Source organism: Enhydra lutris, unplaced genomic scaffold, assembly GCF_002288905.1.
Source record: "Enhydra lutris kenyoni isolate GAN:26980312 unplaced genomic scaffold, ASM228890v2 scaffoldscaffold4, whole genome shotgun sequence".
Classification (NCBI taxonomy): Eukaryota; Metazoa; Chordata; class Mammalia; order Carnivora; family Mustelidae; genus Enhydra; species Enhydra lutris.
The window spans coordinates 588,498-610,159 of NW_019154088.1; the positions used below are offsets into that span (position 1 = coordinate 588,498).

A 21,662-nucleotide genomic window follows, 5' to 3' on the forward strand; every position below is an offset into this window, starting at 1 on the left:
TCTTGGGGTGAGAGGGTAGATCTTGGGAGGAGTTTCAGACTAATACACTATAACTCTCTTGTGTCTGCAGGGCCCAGGTCCTTGCTGGGATTGAGGGAGCTGTAGCAAACATTGTCTTTGCCCTGGTCTTTGCTCAGAGCATTCCAGCTTTCTTAGTGAGCCTAGGCAGCAACCTCTGAAGTTGATGACTTTAGTGAGCCCTAAAAGGAGCTCCCAATTTTAATGTGGCCACTGTAGTGAGGGTACCCTAAAAAGCCCAAGATACACTAAAGAAAAATCAGGGATCTTAGCTCAGGACAAGCCTATCAAATACTAGCACCACAGGTTACTCCTCCAGGGACCTTGGGTGAGTCAGTGAACCATGGTGAGGCTCCCCTTCAGAAAATCAAAATGTAGGAAGGCCGGTATTATAATAAATGTAAGATACCTTCTAGAAGTAAACACTACATTTATTTTGGATATCTTTCTTCTTATAAAAATGTTTTGCCTTGTGACCTTCAGTGTAAATGGATTCCCATTTTCCTCCTTGATCTACATCAGTTTGAATATAATGTAGGTGTTCATTATTCTTCCAGGCACAAGATGTGAAAGAGATAATGTGGAATGGAATGTGGTAATAGATGGTTGTAGACTTCTCATAATCCTTATAATTCTCAAGTTTTATTGTTATGTTATTTTTTGAAAATAATAAATTCACATGGTTCAAAATTAAAAAGGGATCAAAGCATGTATCACGAAGTCTCCTAGGCCACCTAATTCTCCTCCCCAGTAATAGCATTAACAGTTTCTTTTGTATCCTTTGTGAGATATTTTATGTAAGTATAAGCAAATACATGTATTTCACCCTCCTGTCTTCTTTACATTCTCTACCAGTTATCTACCTTTTCCCACTTAGGATTTCCAAATGAGTAAATAAAGAATATCCATATTCTTTTTTTTTTTTTTTTTTTGGTAAAGATTTTATTTTATGGAGAGAAAGCACAAACACAGGGAGCGGGAGCAGGAGCGGGAGCAGGAGAGGGAGAAGCAGGCTCCCCACAGAGCAGACAGCCTGATGCAGGGCTTGATCCCAGGACCCTGGGATCATGAGCTTAGCCAAAGGCAGAGGCTTAACAGAATAAGCCATCCAGGTGGACCCATCTACATTCTTTATAATGGTTATACATTAGTAATCTAATGTATGTGCATACCGTAATTTATTTAACCTTTATTGGTCAATATTTAGGTAGTTTACAATCTTGTTGTTTTCCCCCAACATATGTGTGTATGGGTCATTTGTCACATATTACATTCAGGTGGGTTTTGATATATTTATAAGGACTAAACATGCAGTGTTTCCTGTTACTTATATTTATTTTGTACACAGTAATGACTAGAAACCAACCAACACCATAAATGTCTTGATTGAGCAATAAAGGACTCCCCACTTTTATTTTCTATATGCTCTGAGAGGTTAAAACAATCACTATTTCTAAAGTAGCTGACAGTGAGTGGGAAACAAAACTTGGAATCTGTTCTGATAGCAGCATCTTACAGAGCTATCCCTGAAAGAGAGCCATGACAGGTGACAGGTCCACATTTACTTCCTAGATGAAGTTTTGTGTTGTTTTCCTTTTGTTTCAGGTTGAAGACAGAATCCATGGAGGAAGGAAGGCCTGGGTCTTCAGAACCCTGGGTGCCAGTCCGGAAGTGGCACTGTGAAAGCATCTGTAACATCTGCTATAGATGCCCTAACGATCAAGTGGGCTTGGATTTGGACATTCTCAGTAGGAATGGTTAAAGGCTGATGGGATCATAAAGCAAGTACTTGAACTTTGACTAAGATAGGCCTTTAAGTGTTCTCTCTGTCTCACCCATGTCTATGTGTCTTTTCTATCTAAAAAAGAATAGGTTCTTTGAATTCCTGTTGTATCCTATAATGCTAGACACAGAGTGGGCACTGAGTAATTGGCATGGAACAGGGTAAAACTGAGCAGTGGTAGTAATCTTAAAGCAGAAGCATCAAATGATTTGGTATGATCAATTTGGAGTTTGTATCAGGTCTTCATGAAGCATCTGTTCACATAATGTAAAATGTACCTTTTGGCCATGAGCACCAGCACTTGGTAGCATTTACTTCTCACAGGGAACAAAATGAGTGGGTCATTGATAGTTCATGAGGTATTTACAAAATATTTGCTTAAGCTCCCTAAATGCTCAGTAAATATGAAGTGGCCTTCACATGGTACAGTGACATTTGCTGAAGCATAGCTAGAATCCTTCAGGGAGCATCTCACCCTAGGAGAGGGGTCATGTGTTTAACATCAGGATTTATGTCCTAAACTTTAGGTTATGTGCCAAGGATACAGAGACCAGAACTGTTACAATCTAGGTTTGTGAGAATAGAGAAGTTGCACCTTTAGGTATATATATAATTATTCTCTGGTAGGGAATACTTGGATCATGGGGTTTTGAGGGAGACAGTGTTAAAGCTTTAGAAACCTTGCACTTCAATGCTTATTTCCTGTCTCTGTTCCCTTGGTTAATCTAATATGCTGCTCCTCTGAAAACATTTTACATAATTAAAACAGTATTCAACTCTAGGACAGGAGTTAAAATAACACTTTGATCTCATATCTCAGGTACTTAAAACACCTCAGTCTCTTTCTGACCTACCGAGCCTCTAGAGCATTCTCGATATATGCCAAAGCAAACCATCTTCTGTAGCTCTGCTTCTTATTTCATGTAGGAAGTGGTATGGTGAAGTGAAAATTGGGAGTATTGACAGAACTGGATTTAAGTCCTAGCTCTTAATAGCTGGGTAACCTTAGAAAATTTATTTAACTCCTCTGAGCCTCAAATTTCCGTGTAAATACAAGATTGTAAAGTTTGAGTGATTTGTACAGTTCTTGAGAGAAAGTAGGAATTTTTAAGAATGATAGCTACTGTTTCCTTTCAGTCAGTATATTTTAGTTATACTCATCCTTTAAGGCACTGTTGTCCATCAGAACTTTGTGTGATCTATATTGTTCTATATTGTTCTATATCGTGGCCATTAGCCACATGTGACTACTGTGGGAATTGTTCTATATTGTTCAATATCGTGGCCATTAGCCACATGTGACTACTGATTGAGCAATTACAATGTGCCTGACTGAGGAAGTTAGTTTTTTTTTAAAAGACTTTATTTATTTATTTGACAGATAGAGATAGAGAGGAGGAAGCAGGTTTCCTGCTGAGCAGAGAGCCCGATGTGGAGCTCAATCCCAGGACCCTGGGATCAGGGCCCAAGCTGAAGGCAGAGGCTTTAACCCACTTAGCCACCCAGGTGCTCCAGGAAGTTAGTTTTTAACTTAGTTTTAATTTTTTTTTAAAAGATTTTATTTATTTATTTGACAGAGAGAGATCACAAGTAGACAGAGAGGCAGGCAGAGAGAGGGAGGGAAGCAGGCTCCCTGCTGAGCAGAGAGCCCGATGTGGGACTCGATCCCAGTACCCTGAGATCATGACCTGAGCCGAAGGCAGCGGCTTAAACCACTGAGCCACCCAGGCGCCCCAACTTAATTTTAATTTTAACGAATGAATGTGGTGTTACCTATAGGACAGTGCAATTTTTTTTTCTTGTGATGAGAATTTTTAAGATCTCTCTTAGCAACTTTAAACTATACAATACGGTATTATTTTAAGTACAATTTTAAGGCTCATTCAAGACCTGTACCTTTTTTCTTCATGAAGACATCTGTGACCAGTGGTTCTTATTCTTAGCGTTGCTTGCTCTACTGCTTATTTGGTGTCCCCCATGGACACTAATATTCATGAATCTTGTCTTTCTAGCTAGATTATATCTGAGGTTATAGATTTTTAAATCTTCATAGTGATGCATGAAAAGGAACATGGTAAAAATATAATAGCAATATTTTTAGTAGTAAGTTTTAAATTATCATTAAATGCAATATAAGAAACTTTCTAGTTAGTAATCTGGTGAACATGCAATAGTCTGAAGGTTGCCTGCAGTGATGAATTTTGTGTTCGGCCTGTTTCACCTAGAAGTTAGATTACACCAAATGTTGGAAGAGGAAATTATACTTTTTCTTATATTGCCATCTTGTGGCCACGTTGCGCTCTGAATGATGCTACAATTTTGCTTTGTCAGAGGAAGGTTTTCTTTATTGTGATTAATTTTTACCAAGAGTAAAGGGTTAAATACAACCAACGTTGGATGAAATGAAATTGAAACATGCTTTTAAAAAAAATGTTAACTATTTTGGATTACTTTCTCATTTTTAAAAAAGTAGACTGTACTCCCAAAGTGGTGCTTGAACTCAAAACCTTGAGGTAGAGTTTCATGTTCTACCAACTGAGCCAGCAGGGGCCTCAGATTACCTTCTTATTTATGAGTTACCTTTTTTTTTTTTTTTTTTTTTTAAGGATTTTGTGAATTTAGTGACTGGTTACAAGGGTTTTCTGTAGTTACACACCGTATGGACTTGGAGAGGTTGCAGTATCCCATGCCTTTTATGCCCCATATTGCTGAATTTTCCCCAGGGCTGTCAAGCTCTGGTAGCAGCCAGCACACAGCTCCTTCCTTTTCCACACCTGTTCTCTTATTGTGAAACTGTTGACTTATATCCTTTCAGAGTGTGGTTAGTCTTATTGTATTGTTTTACCCAAACTTTTAAATTAATCAGTTAATCAATTTTTAAAAAGATTTTATTTATTCATTTAAGACAGAGAGAGAGAACACAAGCAGGGGTGAGGGGATGCAGGGAGAGGGAGAAGCAAACTCCCCACTGGGCAGTGAGCCCAATGTGGGCTCAATCTCAGACCCAGGGATCACGACCTGAGCTGGAGGCAGACACCTAACTGGCTGAGCCATCCAGGTGCCCCCAAACTTTTTTTTTTTTAAAAGATTTTATTTATTTGTCAGAGACAGAGCACAAGAACAGGGAGAGGCAGGCAGAGGGAGAAGCAGGCTCCTCGTTGAGCAAGGAGCCTGATGTGGGACTCTATCCCAGGACTGTGGGATTACGACCTGAGCCGAAGACAGATGCTTAACCAACTGAGCCACCCAGGCGTCCCAAAACTTTAAATTCATACAAAAGTTGAGCTTGTGTAAGAGTCCTGCCCTAATGTGATACTGAGATTGGGCATTTCATGATGTTCTCCGAATAGATGGGTCAATTTATATTACTGACTAGAAGTTAATATATACAATGAAGTTTTCCTTGAGGTTAATTTTCCTTGAGGCTATAGGGGTATCACTTGGGAGTAGGCTGGTGTGCATTCAAGTCATGTAATCATAACTTTTATTTATTTACTTGCTTACTTTTTATTTTCCAGAGATGATACATCTGGAAAGTTGGTATTCAGGTAGTTGGTAGATCGTGTAGTTCAACTAATTCCTAGATAGAAGCTGTTTCTTTTGATACCAGAGGTAAGTGTAAAAGAAAACTATTTTTACTTTGTTTGGATTTTTAATCACCTCCTAAGTTTTGGGGCCCCGTGTTCTTAGTAGCTAGAATTTGGTAGTTTGAAAAAGCCTTAGTTCTTACGTTAAGAGGGTTTGCTTGGTTTAAAGATGAGGAGCTGGTGGTGGTTCGCCCTTCATCAGTCATTTACAGTTTGCCATGATGAAATGCATGTTAAGTCCGTGTTTCAGCTGATCACCCTGATTAAACACATGCTCTGAGAGACTAAAGCTAGGGCAAATACCTGGAGTTGAATTCTGCTTCTTGGAATTCTTACTGGATTCTAGCCTCCAGTTCCAGGTAGTTCTTAAATCTTTGAATTACAGATCTGACACTACAACACTTTGTTGTGCTTTGATCTTTTGTGGTATCTTCTTGAGATAGGCAGAACTAGGGTCAAGAATCCTTAATCTAAACATTCAAACACTACGGAAAAAACACTGATAACTGGTATAATTCTGTCAACCATTTTACTCAGCAGTTTTAAACTTATCACTATTTTATTAATTTATATGTAAGATTAAGAGAATCTCAAATGATACATTATATGTTAAAAAAAAAAAAGATTAAGAGAATCCCAGAGGGTTAAGTCAATTTTGCCAAGATCATAAAATGTGACACTATATGGACATTTAAAAGTTATGATAGAGGTTTATCTTTCTTGAAATGGAAGGGTATTCATGATACATTAATAACAAGTTATAGAGCAGTATGTGTAACCCTTTTTATGCTTAAACATTTTCTTTTTTTTTTTTTTAAGATTTTAAAATTTTATTTATTTGACAGATAGAGATCACCAGTAGGCAGAGAAGCAGGCAGAGAGAGAGGGAGGGAGGAAGCTCTCTCTCTCAGCAGAGAGCCCAATGCAGGGTTGGGTCCTAGGACCCTGAGATCATGACCCAAGCTGAAGGCAGAGAGGCCTAACCCACTGAGCCACCCAGGCACTCACGCTTAAACATTTTCATATACTTATGTTTACTTCAGAAATTATCTGAAAGGATATATTCAAATACCAGGGGTTATTGTCTCCTATAGAATTTTATTCTAAGGGTGATCTTGTTAACTTGTATTTTTTTTTTTTAATATTTTATTTTTATTTATTTGACAGACAGAGATCACAAGTAGGCAGAGAGAGAAAGAGGAGGAAGCAGGCTTCCTGCTGAGCAGAGAGCCCGATGCGGGGCTCGATCCCAGGACCCTGGGATCATGACCCGAGCCGAAGGCAGAGGCTTCAACCCACTGAGCCACCCAGGCGCCCCTGTATTTTCTGACTTTACTATATTCAGGTATTGTATAATTGAACCTACACAGAACAGGCTTCTATCCTTTACCCGTGCCTGCATGTTTTGGCAGAGAATGGGGTACACATGAGGCAGAAATACAGGAAACGGTAATAATTCAAAGTAACATCAGCACTTGAAGTAGTTTTTAGTTTTGGCTATGTCTTTTGCAGAAATGAAGTTTCAGGAGACTGAAACTAGATCTGAGTCTCACTTCTTTTCCCAGGCTGGAATCCTTGGGTGCTCTAAGTCCTGGATATACAATAGATGATGACAACATTTTTCTGTTATGGTAAGGCTTATCTGAAATCAAGAAACTTTGACATATATATGAATCTTTGAAAATTCAGCTTTATGACTTCATGGCCATCTGCTAAGTTGCTACAGAAAATTTTGTTTTTTAAAAAAGTCAATTAAGGATGTTGAGAGGTTAGCATGATATAATAGTTACACATGGTTTCTGGAGTCAGACAGGGTTCAGACCCATCTTTTGTCACGTAATCAGTTATGTAAACTTGGCAAGTTTCTTAACATCTCAGGGTCTTAGTACCCTTGTATCTTAGAAGATGAGAATAATAGTACTGGATTCAGAAGAATAGTACTTGACTTTGAAGATTATGTAATAAATGCATGGGCTTAAAACATTGTTTAAGCATATGGTAATCACTCAAAAATGTTAGCTGTTTTATCTTCAAAGTCCTGTGCAGTTTTTGCTTATATGCATCTTTCTGCCAGTTGGTCTATACCTCATTATGTTCATCTCCAGCACACAAAACTCAATTGAATTCTAGAATTAGGCAAAGTATAGTGATAAGGACTATAGGGTATATCTCTATATAACTGTCCCAGTAACATTTTCTTTAGTTGATTGATCTTGTTTTGGTACCAATTTATGTATCATCTTATTCCTCATTTTGTCTATCTAGCTGGCTCTTCTAGCTCTTAGTTCACCTAAAAACTTAGACGTAGTGATTCCTATTAAGAGCGACTTGATAGCTTTATTTTTATAAATGTTCCTTAAAGCATTTATTAAAATGGTTGGAGATAAATTTTGATGGCTGTTCCTCTCACTGCTTGGAGCTTTTGGTAGTGGGATTTTATTCCATCGTATATCAAAGCTGACTTGTCTTCACTCAGGGCACCATGGGGATGCATTGGCCATCCATTAGTGTCTTCTGATTTTTGCGGAGTCAAACAATTACAAATCAGGTAGTGATAGATTAAGAATGTACCTGTGATTGAAAAATAAAACTAATATGAAAACATGAGGATGTAGTTTTTAGAAATCCTTTTGACTACAAAAGTGTTTGAATAGCACTGACCTAGGACTATAAAAGAGGTCTAGTAAATTGATTCTGAGAGTTACTGAAACATTATGCTCTGAAATCATTAAATTTTAAGTGGTTTAATTAGTTTTCTATTGATGAGTTTCTACTGATCATTTTTCTATTGAGTAGCTGTTTATATATTTCAGGTTAGCATTAAAAATGTCTTTTTCTTTCCAGCATGAAGGTAGATGATTTTCAAATTAAAGATGGAACGTGACTTTTCTCACCAGAAATGGCTTATAGAATCAACTTGCAAAAATATAAGAGACACCAAAGGAAAGAGTAAAATACTTGCTTTTATCATTCTTAGATTCTTTGCTAGATTATAAACTCCATGAAAGTGGGAAAGCTTCCTTATCTGTAATGCCTGGCCCAGAATAGATACTGAAAAATACATGAAGTGATTTGAAACCTCCATTAATTTTTTTTTTTTTTTTTAGATTTTTACTTATTTATTTAATTCTCAGAGAGAGGGAGAGAGCACAAGCAGTGGGAGTGGCAGGCAGAACAGGCAGAGGGAGAAGCAGGCTCCCTGCCAAGCAAGAAGCCCAATGTAGGACTTGATTCCAGGACCCTGGGATCATGACCTGAACTGAAGGCAGCTGCTTTACCAACTGAACTCCCCAGGCGTCGCAAAATTTTTTTTAAGTCCCTGGAAAATGGCAACCATTTTAATGGCATTTCAGCAAGATATTTATTTATATGTAATAATTGGGACTTCAATTTTCATTCTGACTCTGATTGAAATTGTATATATAGGTACATTAAACTATCTGAGTACCACGGAGTCTACTTAAAACACTTAGTATTTGGGGAGCCTGGATGGCTCAGTTGGTAAAGCCTACAACTCTTGATCTTAGGGTTGTGAGTTCAAGCCCCACCTTGGATATAAAGATTATTTAAAAAATAAAATCTTAAAAAAAATTAAACTCTTGATACCTAATTATGATGCCTGACCCATTAAGAGTCAATGAAGAATGGCTACCAAAACAATCTGGCTATGTGAGGAATAATATAAAATGTGAGAAGGATTTCATTTTATTAAAGCTGAGTGATGTTCATTCTTCACACATTTTTTTTGTATGCTTAATATTTAATAATAAAAAATAAAAATTTTTAAAAAAGCTCTTTTTGGTGGTTGGGTCTTTGTATTTCAGCCTTGATTGAGTTCAGTAGTATCATCCCCAGGAGCCCTCTAGAAAAGAGCCAATGAAGGGTTTGTCTATGCCATAACAGAAGAGTACACAGTGCCACTGAGAAGCAGGCTAGTTCAGGTCCTGGTGTTCCAGATTACTGCGATATTAAGACTTTGTAGCACCCTGCCCCCATTTATTCTATCTGCCAAAACATGTTGGCAAAAAAAAAAAAGTATACATACATACATAACATGTACATACTACACACACATATATATGTTACTCCTACAAACTTCTGGCCAAATGGTTTAGAAATTTGTAACTGAGTTAGTGGGAAAATTTTGTGGGGAACACTAAGGTTTGGGGAATCAGTTGTCTTAATGAAGAAGTAGAAGAGATCATATTGCAGTACAAAGGTAAGTTAGATCACAAAATTAGGTTCTGGCTGAATTTGAATGCTTTATGTTTTCTAACTTTGAGATTGTACTCTTTTGTTGTACTACATTTGGCATTGTTAAAAATCAGAAAATGCACAAAAGGCTCAGATAGCCAAAATAGATGTGAGGAGTTTACACATGAAACCCCAATTTTGTTTGAATCCAATTTGTACCACTGGAATTAAGTTACCACTCTAAACTTTCAAGACATTTTAGGAAATGTATGCAGAGGTCAAGATGACCTTTTCTAAGTACTGTGAACAAGCGCTAAGTAGACCGAAAACTAGCAGAAAATTGTTTAATTAGGATAGGTTTTTGTTTGAAGAAGAATGGGTTAGAAATTCACTACCCAGAAAGAGGTTTGCAGGGCTTTGGTATCCATTGTGTTGTTGATTCATTGGATTGTGTCTTACTAATTCACAATGGGGTCACATCATCTGGATAGGTGGCTGGCCACAAAAGACAGCATTAAGGCTTGTATTCTGAGAACCCCTCAAGCCCTTCTCAGTTTAGTTTCAATATGGATTCTAATGAACTCATATAGATTGAGCAAAAAATCACACAGTTTACAAAGAACAGAAAAGAAAGTGACAGGTAATAGCATTGGGGTAAAACAGGCACAAACATTTAAACAATTACAAGTAGGTCCAGGAGAGCACCTAAAAAAAGCGGACACCTCAAAAAAGGCAGGCAGATCACCTCAAAAAAGCTGACACCTGATCCTCTCGCTTCGTTACAGGCGCTGTAATGAATGTTCCTAATACAGATTTAAACGAAGGAAAAGTTCTATTTTCTTTAAATGTATATAGAGGATGTGTAAAAGCTAGAAAGATGTCTTTATCAAGATGGATTGAAAAATAAAACGGCAGAATCTACCTCAACATGGAGGTGATAACTATCCAAGTACAGGTATCTCAAATTTCTGGGACTTTTCCTTTAAACAACTTAGCAAGTCTGTGCTGCCCAGCCGGTCCTCCCCAAGAGCTCCCAGGACAAACACCCGCGTATACTCAGGCGCACAAGCTAGCCCTGTTAGCTTCCCAGCTGTACCTGTCCTGCTCTTATTCAGGAGCCTCTAACCTCAAATGTTATACCCAGGATAGCCTAGGATGTTACCTTTTGTGCCAGTTGAGGGCAGTAAAGGGTACTCCATGACCTATCCACGGGGCTCCCATGTGGGAAATCCGGACCATGCTCAGTGGGAGTCATGCCCTCACAGCGCCTGAGACGCGCGTGCGTGGGGATATGTGCCTGAATCCAGGTGCCACAGCCTGACGGTCCCAGGATCCTGCGCGGCCGGAAGCCGTGTGCCCACCACCCAGCGGGCTCCAGGGCCACCCCACGCATGCGTTCTGTGTCGTACTGGAGAGGTACCGCGAATCCTCGCTCGTGTAGTGCTAGAGTTGTGGAGGCGACGGCGTTTTCCCGCGCTTTTTCTGGGCCCCTCAGGTTGGATATATTATTTGTATTATTGTTGTTATTATTTTCTCTGTACAGTGCAGAAAGCAGAAAGAACTCAAGTGAACTTTCCGTAAGTCCAATTCTTAAAAACTTGGTCTTCAGTAACTTAAAATTTACCGAATTGGCTTTTCCCCGAGTCGGGGAAAATTTGGAATTAGCTGCACTTTCCGCTCTGCCTGAGAAAGCTCTCAGCTTTAAAACTTCCCAGCTCTTCTGCTTCCCCTGTGCCTGTTATCCTGCTGGAGGTAAAATAGGCCTCATAATTCGCGCTGCAAGGTGCCATTTATCGTTGGAGACTATCGCAGTGGGTACTTAGGGGTAAAGATGTCAGAGTGCCCTCATCGACCCATGTGACCAAGGCAACATTTTTTTTTCCCCCCCTTTGGATCAAGGCAACATTCTTGACAGAATTTGTCGGTTAATAAATGTGTTAAATATGAATGTTTTCCTTGGTGTGTAATTGGTGTGTCAAAGTTATTTCATATAACATATGATTTTGGTATATCCATAATATTGCTGTCCAGTTTGGATTAGTAAAACCAGTGAGAGTGGACACTGTATTGAAAAATAACAGAAGAGTATTTATTTATTTATGAGTATTTATTTAGTTTTACAAACTTTTTTTTTTTAGGTTTTATTTATTTATTTGAGAGGGAGAGAGCACAAGAGAGCAGAGAGGTCAGGGAGAGGAGCAGGCCCTTTGCCAAGCAGGGAGCCTGATGCGGGACTCAATTCTGGGACTCCAAGATCATGACCTGAGCCAAAGGCAGTTGCTTAACCAACTGAGCCACCCAGGCACCCTAGTTTCACAAACTTCTTTACTGAGAGTATAGCATTCAATAGTATTTATATTAATAGGTGAATTACTTGATGGTAAACAGCTTTTGTTCAGATTTTCAGTTTTCATAATGGTCATTTGCTGGAACAAATTAAATTATTTTCCATTTAATACTATCATATCATTACTCTTTTTTAGGTAAGGCAACACAGGTAAAGAATCTGAGAAATCAGTGTATATGAAAAACCTAAAACTGTAACTTAAAAAACACTTTTTCCTAAAGAGTGGCTGAAATTGGTGCCTGGACTTATATCCGCCAAGCGTGAGAAGTGGTACTGAAATATTCTGGCAAACTATGGATGGGTATAAATTTAGCTTTTTTGTTTAGGCATTGAGGAATGGCAAAAGGCACTGATTAATTTTTAGTTGTACTTTGTAAATATTCCTAAACTTTATTTTCCATGTGCATATTATTTTTGGTTTTAGTAAGATTTGGATCACTTGTGTCTTTAATTTTTTCTTTAAATTTTTTTTTCATGGGCTTTCTAGAGGTTTATATAAAGGAGCACAGTTAATATTGTCAAGTGATTGAAATCAATATATTGATTATAATAAATGCAAACAATAAAATACATTATTTTATCATAATAAAATGAAAACATGCTCTATTTCATTTCATTGAAATTTGACTTATTTCACTTTTTCATTTACCTCTTATTAGGATTCTTTTCAGCATCTGGAGACTTGACTCTCTATTATGTCTTTGTGTGAAGACATGCTGCTTTGTAACTATCGCAAGTGTCGCCTCAAACTCTCTGGTTATGCATGGGTCACTGCCTGCTCTCACATCTTCTGTGATCAGCATGGCAGTGGTGAGTTTAGTCGGTCACCAGCTATCTGCCCTGCCTGCAATAGTACCCTTTCTGGAAAGCTAGACATTGTCCGCACAGAACTCAGTCCATCAGAGGAATATAAAGCCATGGTATTGGCAGGACTTCGACCGGAAATTGTGTTGGACATTAGCTCCCGTGCACTGGCATTCTGGACATATCAGGTTAGTGCTTAGGCTTGTTTTTTTGGAGAGTGTGATTTGACGCATATGTAGAAGTTTCTAATGTTTCTCCTTCATTGTGTTTGTATTCATTTTTTTTAAAAGATCTTATTTTATTTTTTTTTATTTGTTAGAGGGCACAAGCAGGGGGGGCGGCAGACAGAGGGAGAAGTTGGTTCCTCTCTGAGCAAGGACCTTGATGGGGGACTCAATCCCAGGACCCTGGGATCATGACCTGAGCCAAAGGCAGATGGTTAACCGAATGAGCCACCGAGGCATCCCTCATTTTTTATGAATATATAGAAAACACTCTTTTAAATAATTTAAAAAAAAATTATTTATTTATTTGAGAGAGTATAAAAGAGAGAGAGAGAGAGAGTGTGTGTGTGTGTGTGTGTGAGAGAGAGAGAGAGAGAGAGAGAGCTTGCGCACAAGTATCAGGGAGAGGCAGAGGGAGAAGCAGACTCCCCTCCAAGCAGGGAACCTGATTTGGGATTGGATCCTAGGACCCTAGGACCCTAGGATCATGACCTGAACCAAAGGCAGATGCTCAACTGACTGAGCCACCCAGGAACCCTAATAAATTTTTTTTAAGTAATAGGTTAATTTTTGGAAATCCAAAAGAAAGAAAAAAAAATGAACCATAATTCCATCACTCCAAGATCACTGTGATATATTTGTTTGTGTATTGCTGGACTTTTTCTGTGCATAAATATGTATTTTGTCTAAAAGTAAGGGTAATAATCAGTTAAAGCTGACATTATGCTTATGAATATTTTATTAGGTATTTTAAAGTTAGCTATCCTATAATTATAATTTTAATAGTTGTATTGCATCATAATTTATTTTCACACTATAAAAAAAGTGGTGATGAGCTTTCTTATCAAATTCCACATTTAATTTTTTGCTAATTTAAATTCCTTAAAGTGGATGAATACATTTCAAAGTTGTAAAAATTGCAGTATTTTGGGATGCCTGGTGGCTCAGTTGGTTAAGCATCCAACTCTTGATTTCAGCTCAGGTCATGATCTCAGGATCGTGAGATCAAGTCCCAAGTTGGGCTCCAAGCTGAGTGTGGAGCCTGCTTAAGATGCTTTCTCTTCCTCTGTCCCTCCCCTGTATGCTCCTCTCTCTCTCTCTCTCCTAAATAAATAAGTAAATAAACAAGTAAATAATTGGGGACACCTATGTGGCTCAGTCGGTTAAGCGTCTGCCTTAGGTTCCTCTCTCTCTCTCTCTCCTAAATAAATAAGTAAATAAACAAGTAAATAATTGGGGACACCTATGTGGCTCAGTCGGTTAAGCGTCTGCCTTAGGTTCAGGTCATGATCCCAGAGTCCTGGGATGAGTCCCATCAGGTTCCTTGCTCAGCGAGGACCCTGCTTCTCTCTCTGCCTCTACTGTTTCCCCTGCTTGTGCTCTCTTTCTTTCTCTCTGAGAAACATAAAATCTTAACAGAAGATTTTTTTAAAGATTTTATTTATTTATTTGACAGAGAGAGATCATAAGTAGGCAGAGAGAGAGAGAGGAAGGAAGCAGGCTCCCTGCCGAGCAGAGAGCCAGATGCGGGACTCGATCCCAGGACTCTAGGATCATGACCTGAGCCGAAGGCAGAGGCTTAACCCACTGAGCCACCCAGGCACCCTTAAAAAAAGATTTAAAAAAAAATTAAAAGTTGCAGTATTTTATTTTATTTTTTAATTTTTTTTAAAGATTTCATTTTTAAGTGCTCTCTATACTCAATGTGGGACTTGAACTCACAACTCTAAGATCAAGATAGCATGCTGTGAGCCAGCCAGGCATTCCCAAAATTGCAGTATTTTAAAATTGCCCTCCAGTTAGGCCATATTATTTTGTGTTCCCTTAAGTGTATGATGGTGCATGATTCTCCATACTTTCTACTCACCAATTAGTATGAGTAAAGTAGAATCTTGTTTATCTTTTAATATGCCTTTCTTGGATGACTTTTAGATGAAAACATTTTCTTGTATTTTTTTCATGAATTTTTCTATTATGAATTGCCTGTTTCAGTTTGCTTATTTCAATTGCTATAGGTTTTTTCTTATTGATAAGAATTCTCTATATATCTAACTCAGATGTTACAGAAATTTTCTTTTTTCAGTTATCTTTTATTAGTTTGATTTTTAAGTTGGCCTTTTTACTGTTGAGTTCTAAAAGTTCTTTGTATGTTTTGGGTATACAGTCTTTTATGAGATAATGTCTTTTACAAATATTTTCTCTTAGTCTGTGGCTTGTCTTTTCATTCTCTTGACATTATCTTTTGCAGAACAGAAATTTTTAATTTTAATGAAGTCTAGCTTATCAATTTTTTCTTTTGTAGATTGTGCTTGTTGGTGTTGCATCTAAAAAGTCACCATCAAACCCAAGATCATTTAGATTTTCTCCTTTGTTATCATATTGCAATTTTACAGTTTTGTGTTTACATTTAGGTCTTGATTCGTATTGAGTCAATTTTTGTGAAGGTTGTACAGTCTATGTTTAGATTCAGTGTGACCTCAGTATTTTGCTGGCTATTGCCCAAAAAGTGCTCTCGGTAACTTGGCTTATTGCCCTTTGTAATATGGCTACTTGCTTCTACAAAGCCAGCCAAGAGAGAGAATGTGCTAAGGCAGACTTTATAGTCTTATGTAGTGTGTTCATCCTGTCATTTTTCCTGTATTCCAGTCATAGTTTCTGTCCACATTCAAAAAGAGGATCTGAGTACAAGGAGGCAGGGTTAATTGGAGGCTATCTTATAATCTGCTCTCTGTAGTATGGATTACTTGAGATATGAAATTATTTCATAAAAACCTTAAGACTACATGTCACTTGTTAAGGTTAGACAAATCCTTTTTTTTGTTAGTATATTTGTAGTAGTTTGAGAGTATTCCTTCAGAATTTTTTCCTATGCATTTAGTGACACAGTGTATTATTTACTATAATAACCATCCTATTGTACATCTGGATTCCTTCTTAACCTGGTTCTAAATGTTAAATTAATAACATCCCAGTGTAAGTCTTTCTTTTTCTTTTACATTTAAAGTTTTACAATATATAACTATATTTATTACCTTAAAAGTCTTTTTTTTCCTGTCTTGGGACAGGTACATCAGGAGCGTCTCTATCAAGAATATAATTTCAGCAAGGCTGAGGGCCATCTGAAACAGATGGAAAAGATATATACTCAGCAAATACAGAGCAAGGATGTAGAATTGACCTCTATGAAGGGGGAGGTCACCTCTATGAAGAAAGTGCTAGAAGAATATAAGAAAAAGTTCAGTGACATATCTGAGAAACTTATGGAGCGAAATCGTCAGTATCAAAAGCTCCAAGGCCTCTATGATAGCCTTAGGCTGCGAAACATCACTATTGCTAACCAGGAAAGTACCCTTGAGCCATCCATGATTGCACAGTCTGGTGTTTTTGGCTTTCCGTTAGGTAAGAAGCAACATGTAATATCCAATAACTGTTCTTTAAATCTTTCACACTGTGTTCTGCACAGTTCCAGGAAGTTAGTGGAGACTCCAAAGGCGTAAAGTGGTAGTAAGCTCCAGATTCTTCATCCATGTCTCAACATGTGCATCTTTGCTTTTATCTATTTTATTTGTTTGTGATTAAATTACATCTTCAATGTAAACAGAGAAAAAAATCTCTCCAAAGTAAAAGTTTTCATATTGGTACTTTAAGTGGAAAGCTATTTCCTTGCAGTAATAATAATAATATTAGCTGCTATTTATTGATTGTTTACCAAATACTAGACACTGTTACAGTTGTACATGTATTCCTCTTATTTTCAAAACTTCATGTACATCATATTATTATTATATTAATATTATTATTATTATCCTTATTTTACAGATGAGAAAACTGAGCACAGAAAATTTAAGTAAATTGGTCAAGGTCACAGAACTGTCTTCAGAGCCCACACTCAAAAGGGCCATGTTTGGTTTCTTTCACATGGCAATACTGAGTGCACCGTTCTTAACTTATTGTTGGTTGTTTGGTTCAAATTTTTTCATTTACCAAATATTTATCAGACATATTTCATGTGCTAAGCTGCTAGACATAATCCTAGGCAATGAGATATAAGAATTATCCAGATAGGATTCCTGCTTTCTGGAAGTGTACAATCTAGGAAGATGCCAGTACTTTTTTGCTTTCTAGGTGCTTTGGCAAATGCAATGAATATCGTATCTCTTCCTGAGTCCCCCTCTTTATACTACTCTTGATATAACAGAATCCAATAGATTTTTGTAATGCTATTAATGTTAGTTAGTTTTGGCATATAAAAAAGTGAGGTTTCTTGTACTTGACTTTCCTAAATATGCATTTTTTGAATTATAGGCTGAAGAAAAAGATTTAGTGGGAAGGAGATATCCTAGAAAAGACAGGAAGTAATGAGATGAGGTTTATCAGATAGAAGAACTGAAACAAAAATAAATTTTTGCTTAACTTTCAGTTAATCATAATTATAGTCAAAATGTTATTGTATATTAACACTGTAGATATTTTTTTCGTTATTATCCACATTTATTTTAATTTCTTTCATATTTACTAGTTCTTTCCTGTTCCACATTTTATGAACACTTAACTTTTTTTTTTTTTTTTTAAAGATTTTATTTATTTGTCAGAGAGAGAGGGAGAGAGAGCGAGCACAGGCAGACAGAATGGCAGGCAGAGGCAGAGGGAGAAGCAGGCTCCCTGCCGAGCAAGGATCCCGATGTGGGACTCGATCCCAGGACGCCGGGATCACGACCTGAGCCGAAGGCAGCTGCTTAACCAACTGAGCCACCCAGGCGTCCCTGAACACTTAACTTTTTACTTTCACCTCTTGCTACAGTTGTTGGCTTGAAGCAGATATAGTCCACACTCTGCCTTTAGTTAGTTACATGTTCCCTTTAAAACTTGTAGAAGCCAGAGAACGGCTCGGTTAAAGTTGTTAAATGCTTATTTAATCAGATCTATTGTCTGATTTTTCTTAAGGTTATTCTAATTGATCTTGGATCATGAGTATATGCCAATTGTTCATAGTTGTCATATATTTTTTAGAGTGTTTATGGCAATCTTTAAAAGAAAAATTATTCTTAAAGCACTGGGTCAAATGGTTTTATACACACACAATATTCCTTTGAAGTAGATTACATAGACAATGAATAAGATTATGAATTATAAGTTCTAGCATTACTAAAAACATATTTCATTGTGTCAAATTACTTTGGCTGATGAGGTCATGGCTATTGGAAACTGTGTCACAGCAGAAGATATGGTATATACTGTGGTCATGGAGGGAGTGGGAGCTATCATAGCCCTTTCTTTATCCAAAATTAGGTTTATATTTTACAGTCTCATAGGAGTTGATTTCTGTTAAAATATTTATTAAATAAAAAAATTTCTTAAATAATATTGTGTTTTGTTTCTAAAGATCTGTGAAGAAATAGATGCTTAAGTTTTTCACTTATTTTTTTCTAGGGAACAACTCCAAGTTTCCTTTGGACGGTACACCAGTTCGAAATCGGGGTGGTGGAGATGGAGATTTTCACTTCAGACCATTTTTTGTGGGGTCTCCCACAGCACCTGAACCCAGCAACAGCTTTTTTAGTTTTGCTTCCCCAAGTCGTGAATTAGAGCAGCAGCAAATCTCTAGCAGGGCCTTTAAAGTAAAAAGAATTTAGCTCACTTTACAGAATATTTCTCTGTTCACTGTTAGTGATCTCATTTAGCAAATAATCTTTATTCTGATTAGGATAGGAGTCACCAACCTTTGTGTGTTATTACATTTTCAACTTATGAGAAACTTAGTGCCAGTAGGAGTCCCTTTAGGGTCTGGCTTTTTTTTTTTTCCCATTATTTAAAGTATGAGCATTGTATTGAGCCCAATTTTATTGTGACTGTTGAGTTTTCATGTTTTGTAGATCACCATTTGTTTTCTGTCTGTGTTATTTCTGACTGAACTAGGTGTTTATGTATATGTACATAAGCACCTATATGTCTGCATGTCACTTTGTGTTCTGGTATTTACGCATATATGTGTGTATTTGTGTGTGTGTGTGTGTGTGTGTATTTGTGTTCCTTTATATTGATATTTTGCTGTATTTTCCAGTATATTTATGCAGAGACTTTGTTCTCAGGAAGTGGCAGGTGAATCTTTGTAGTTTGTTATTTGGGTATGTACATCTATTTGTATGTATTTTTGTATTTACCCTTGTATTAATTTGTTTGGAGTGTGCTCATGTTGGTGAATAAGAATACAATTTCATGCTTGTATGTTAAGTCTATATTTACAATTAAAAATGATTCACATTGAAAAAAAAAAAGATTCACATTGGGTGGGAGGTTTGGTGAGCCTGGTGGTGGGTATTATAGAGGGCATGTATTGCCTGGAGCACTGGGTGTGGTACATAAACAATGAATTCTGGAACACTGAAAAGAAATTAAAAAAAAAATTCACATTGATAAAATTATTTTGTAAAGTTGATTTTTTGGCATTTATTTTAAAATGAAATGACTCCACCCTTCTGACAGCAGTGCCTTATTTAGGGATGCACTCTTACCACAGAAAACTTAAAATATGTTATTGATCTCAAGAGATTATATTAATTAAAATACCTTTAAAGACTTATTCCTTGTTTTCCTTTATTAAATAGCATTTATGATCACTATCACAAACAACTTATTTAAACCGTAGAGCTGGCCCATATGGGTGGTTCAGTGGGTTAAGTGTCCGACTCTTGATTTTGGCTCAGGTCATGATCTCAGGGTCCTGAGATAGGGCCCTGGGTCTGGCTGTGCACTCAGCAGGAAGTCTGCTTCAGGTCTCCTCTCTCCCTCTGCCTTTCCTCCCCTGCACATGTGCTCTCTTAAATAAATCTTAAAAAGCAAACAAACAAACATAAAGCCAAGAAAGAAATTTGAAAAATACTTTCAGTTACTGTACATCCTTTTAGTGGCATGACTTGAAAGCATACTGGTTGCAAAAGCAGAACATCTAGGATCTAACTATGTTTTCTCCCCATAGGCTGGTTTTGAGTTTGAATTTAAACTTTCTGGGATTGCTTCTGAATCTGTAAAATGAGGGACTGAATTAAATTATCCTATAGACCTTTTCTAGCTCTTGAATTTTATTATTTATTTCTATTGGTGTAGGAGGAATTATAGTAGAATTACTCTAAATACCAAATCCCTTTGATATTTGGGTAATAAAGTCATACTGAATGTATTTGAGGATATTTTATATTGAGTCATAGGAAAGCAAGTGAATATCGTTGCTTTACATAATTGGATAGCAAGTACTGTTTTCTTCCTTAGTAGTATAGAATATAAAATTTTTTCAAAAACATTTTTTACTTATTCCAAAGTTAAAATGGTATATCAGAAAGAGGATGAAAAGTCTTCACTTAAAGAGTTTTAAAATATCTCTTCCCATTTCATAGCTGTTAACACATTTTATAGATTACATTACAAAGTATTTTTCTCTCTGCAGTTTAAATTTTGTTAGAAAATGGTGGGGAAATAATTTTATGTTTATTTATGATTTACTTCTGCTTTGAAACTTTGCTTCTTGTGTTAGGTTTATAGGATCAGTTTGAAATACATATAAGCTATAATTAAAAAGTAGAGAGAATTTCTTAGGACTTATACATGCTACTTTTAATTAGTTACTTATTGAAGAGTTTAATATAGTCACATGACACCAATTCAAAAAAAGTGTAAAACAAAGCATGGAGTGAGGTCTCCCTTTCACCCTGTCCCCCAGTCACTCACTTCACTTTTTTGAAAGCGACTACTGTTGTCAGTATCTTGTGTCTCTTTCAGAGATAGTCTATGTGGAAGCAACTAATATTTTATGTAAAAATTATGTTTATTTTTAAATAGGTACATGCACATGATAAGTTCAAAAGTGTACACAGCAAAAGCATTTTCTTTGCCTACTGACAACTCTTGGTCCCCATTTCCTTTTACAGAGATAGTCATTGTTTCTTATTTATCCTTCTAGACATAGTCTATCAATATGTTGGTATATATTAATGTACTGATATACTATTAGTTTATTAGTTATGACTTTCATGATACCATTCTGAGTATAGCAGAATTATTAATATAGTGTGTTCAAAATGATGAAATCCCTCTGATATAGAAAATAACTGTCAAGTTTGGAAAATATTCAGACAAATTACCTTACCATTGTACTACATTTCCCTTAAGGTTTTAAACTTACAACATAGGCATACACTGTCTGAACCTGTCCTTTTTTGGTGCGGAAGGTGGTATTATAATCTTGGTATAAATAGAAAGATATGGAACAAAAAGATACATGCAATCAACCTGAGAATATTAGAAGTTTCCAGGATTTGGGAAAAGAACAAGTTTATAAACTCAAAAGTGATTATAGAGCATCTTCTTTGAGCTACAGGCATTGGGTTAAGTTGATTTGCAGCAGTGCCGTTTCATGAAAATCAGTTTCTAGCCATCCTTTGCACACTTCTAGCATATAACCTTGCTCTAGTTCCTGCTTGGATGTACTTTTGGTAATGTGGTTGGAATGTATCTGGCTCAGAATTACGACATATCACACCTGGTTAAAAAAACTTATAGAAATTAAAAGGACTTGGACGTCAAGAAGAAATTCCCTAGTTCATGACGTGGACTCCAGCACGGCCTTCTGGATATACTGATTCTGTTGTTCTTGAGTGCCTCCTTACCCTCTGAGCCAAAAGTTTTTTTGTTTTAAATTCCAGCCTCAGTGA

At 36.9% G+C, this 21,662-nt stretch overlaps 1 protein-coding gene and 1 pseudogene across 2 annotated transcripts; both read left to right on the forward strand.

Moving 5' to 3' along the window:
• The first annotated feature begins 9,687 nt into the window (after positions 1-9,687).
• Positions 9,688-19,198, forward strand: LOC111140709 (cyclin B1 interacting protein 1). 2 transcript variants are annotated; one of them, XM_022492915.1, is made up of 4 exons: positions 9,688-11,077; positions 12,589-12,921; positions 16,023-16,356; positions 18,388-19,198. In XM_022492915.1, the coding sequence occupies exons 2-4, from the start codon at positions 12,625-12,627 to the stop codon at positions 18,588-18,590; spliced, it is 834 nt and encodes a 277-aa protein (XP_022348623.1). In that variant the 5' UTR covers positions 9,688-11,077; positions 12,589-12,624; the 3' UTR covers positions 18,591-19,198. The 2 variants fall into 2 exon arrangements, with proteins under 2 accessions (XP_022348623.1, XP_022348622.1); XM_022492914.1 differs by lacking the exon at positions 9,688-11,077 and having other exon boundaries at positions 12,535-12,921.
• A 1,728-nt stretch (positions 19,199-20,926) lies between these two features.
• Positions 20,927-21,556, forward strand: LOC111159149 (annotated as a pseudogene).
• Positions 21,557-21,662: the final 106 nt, after the last annotated feature.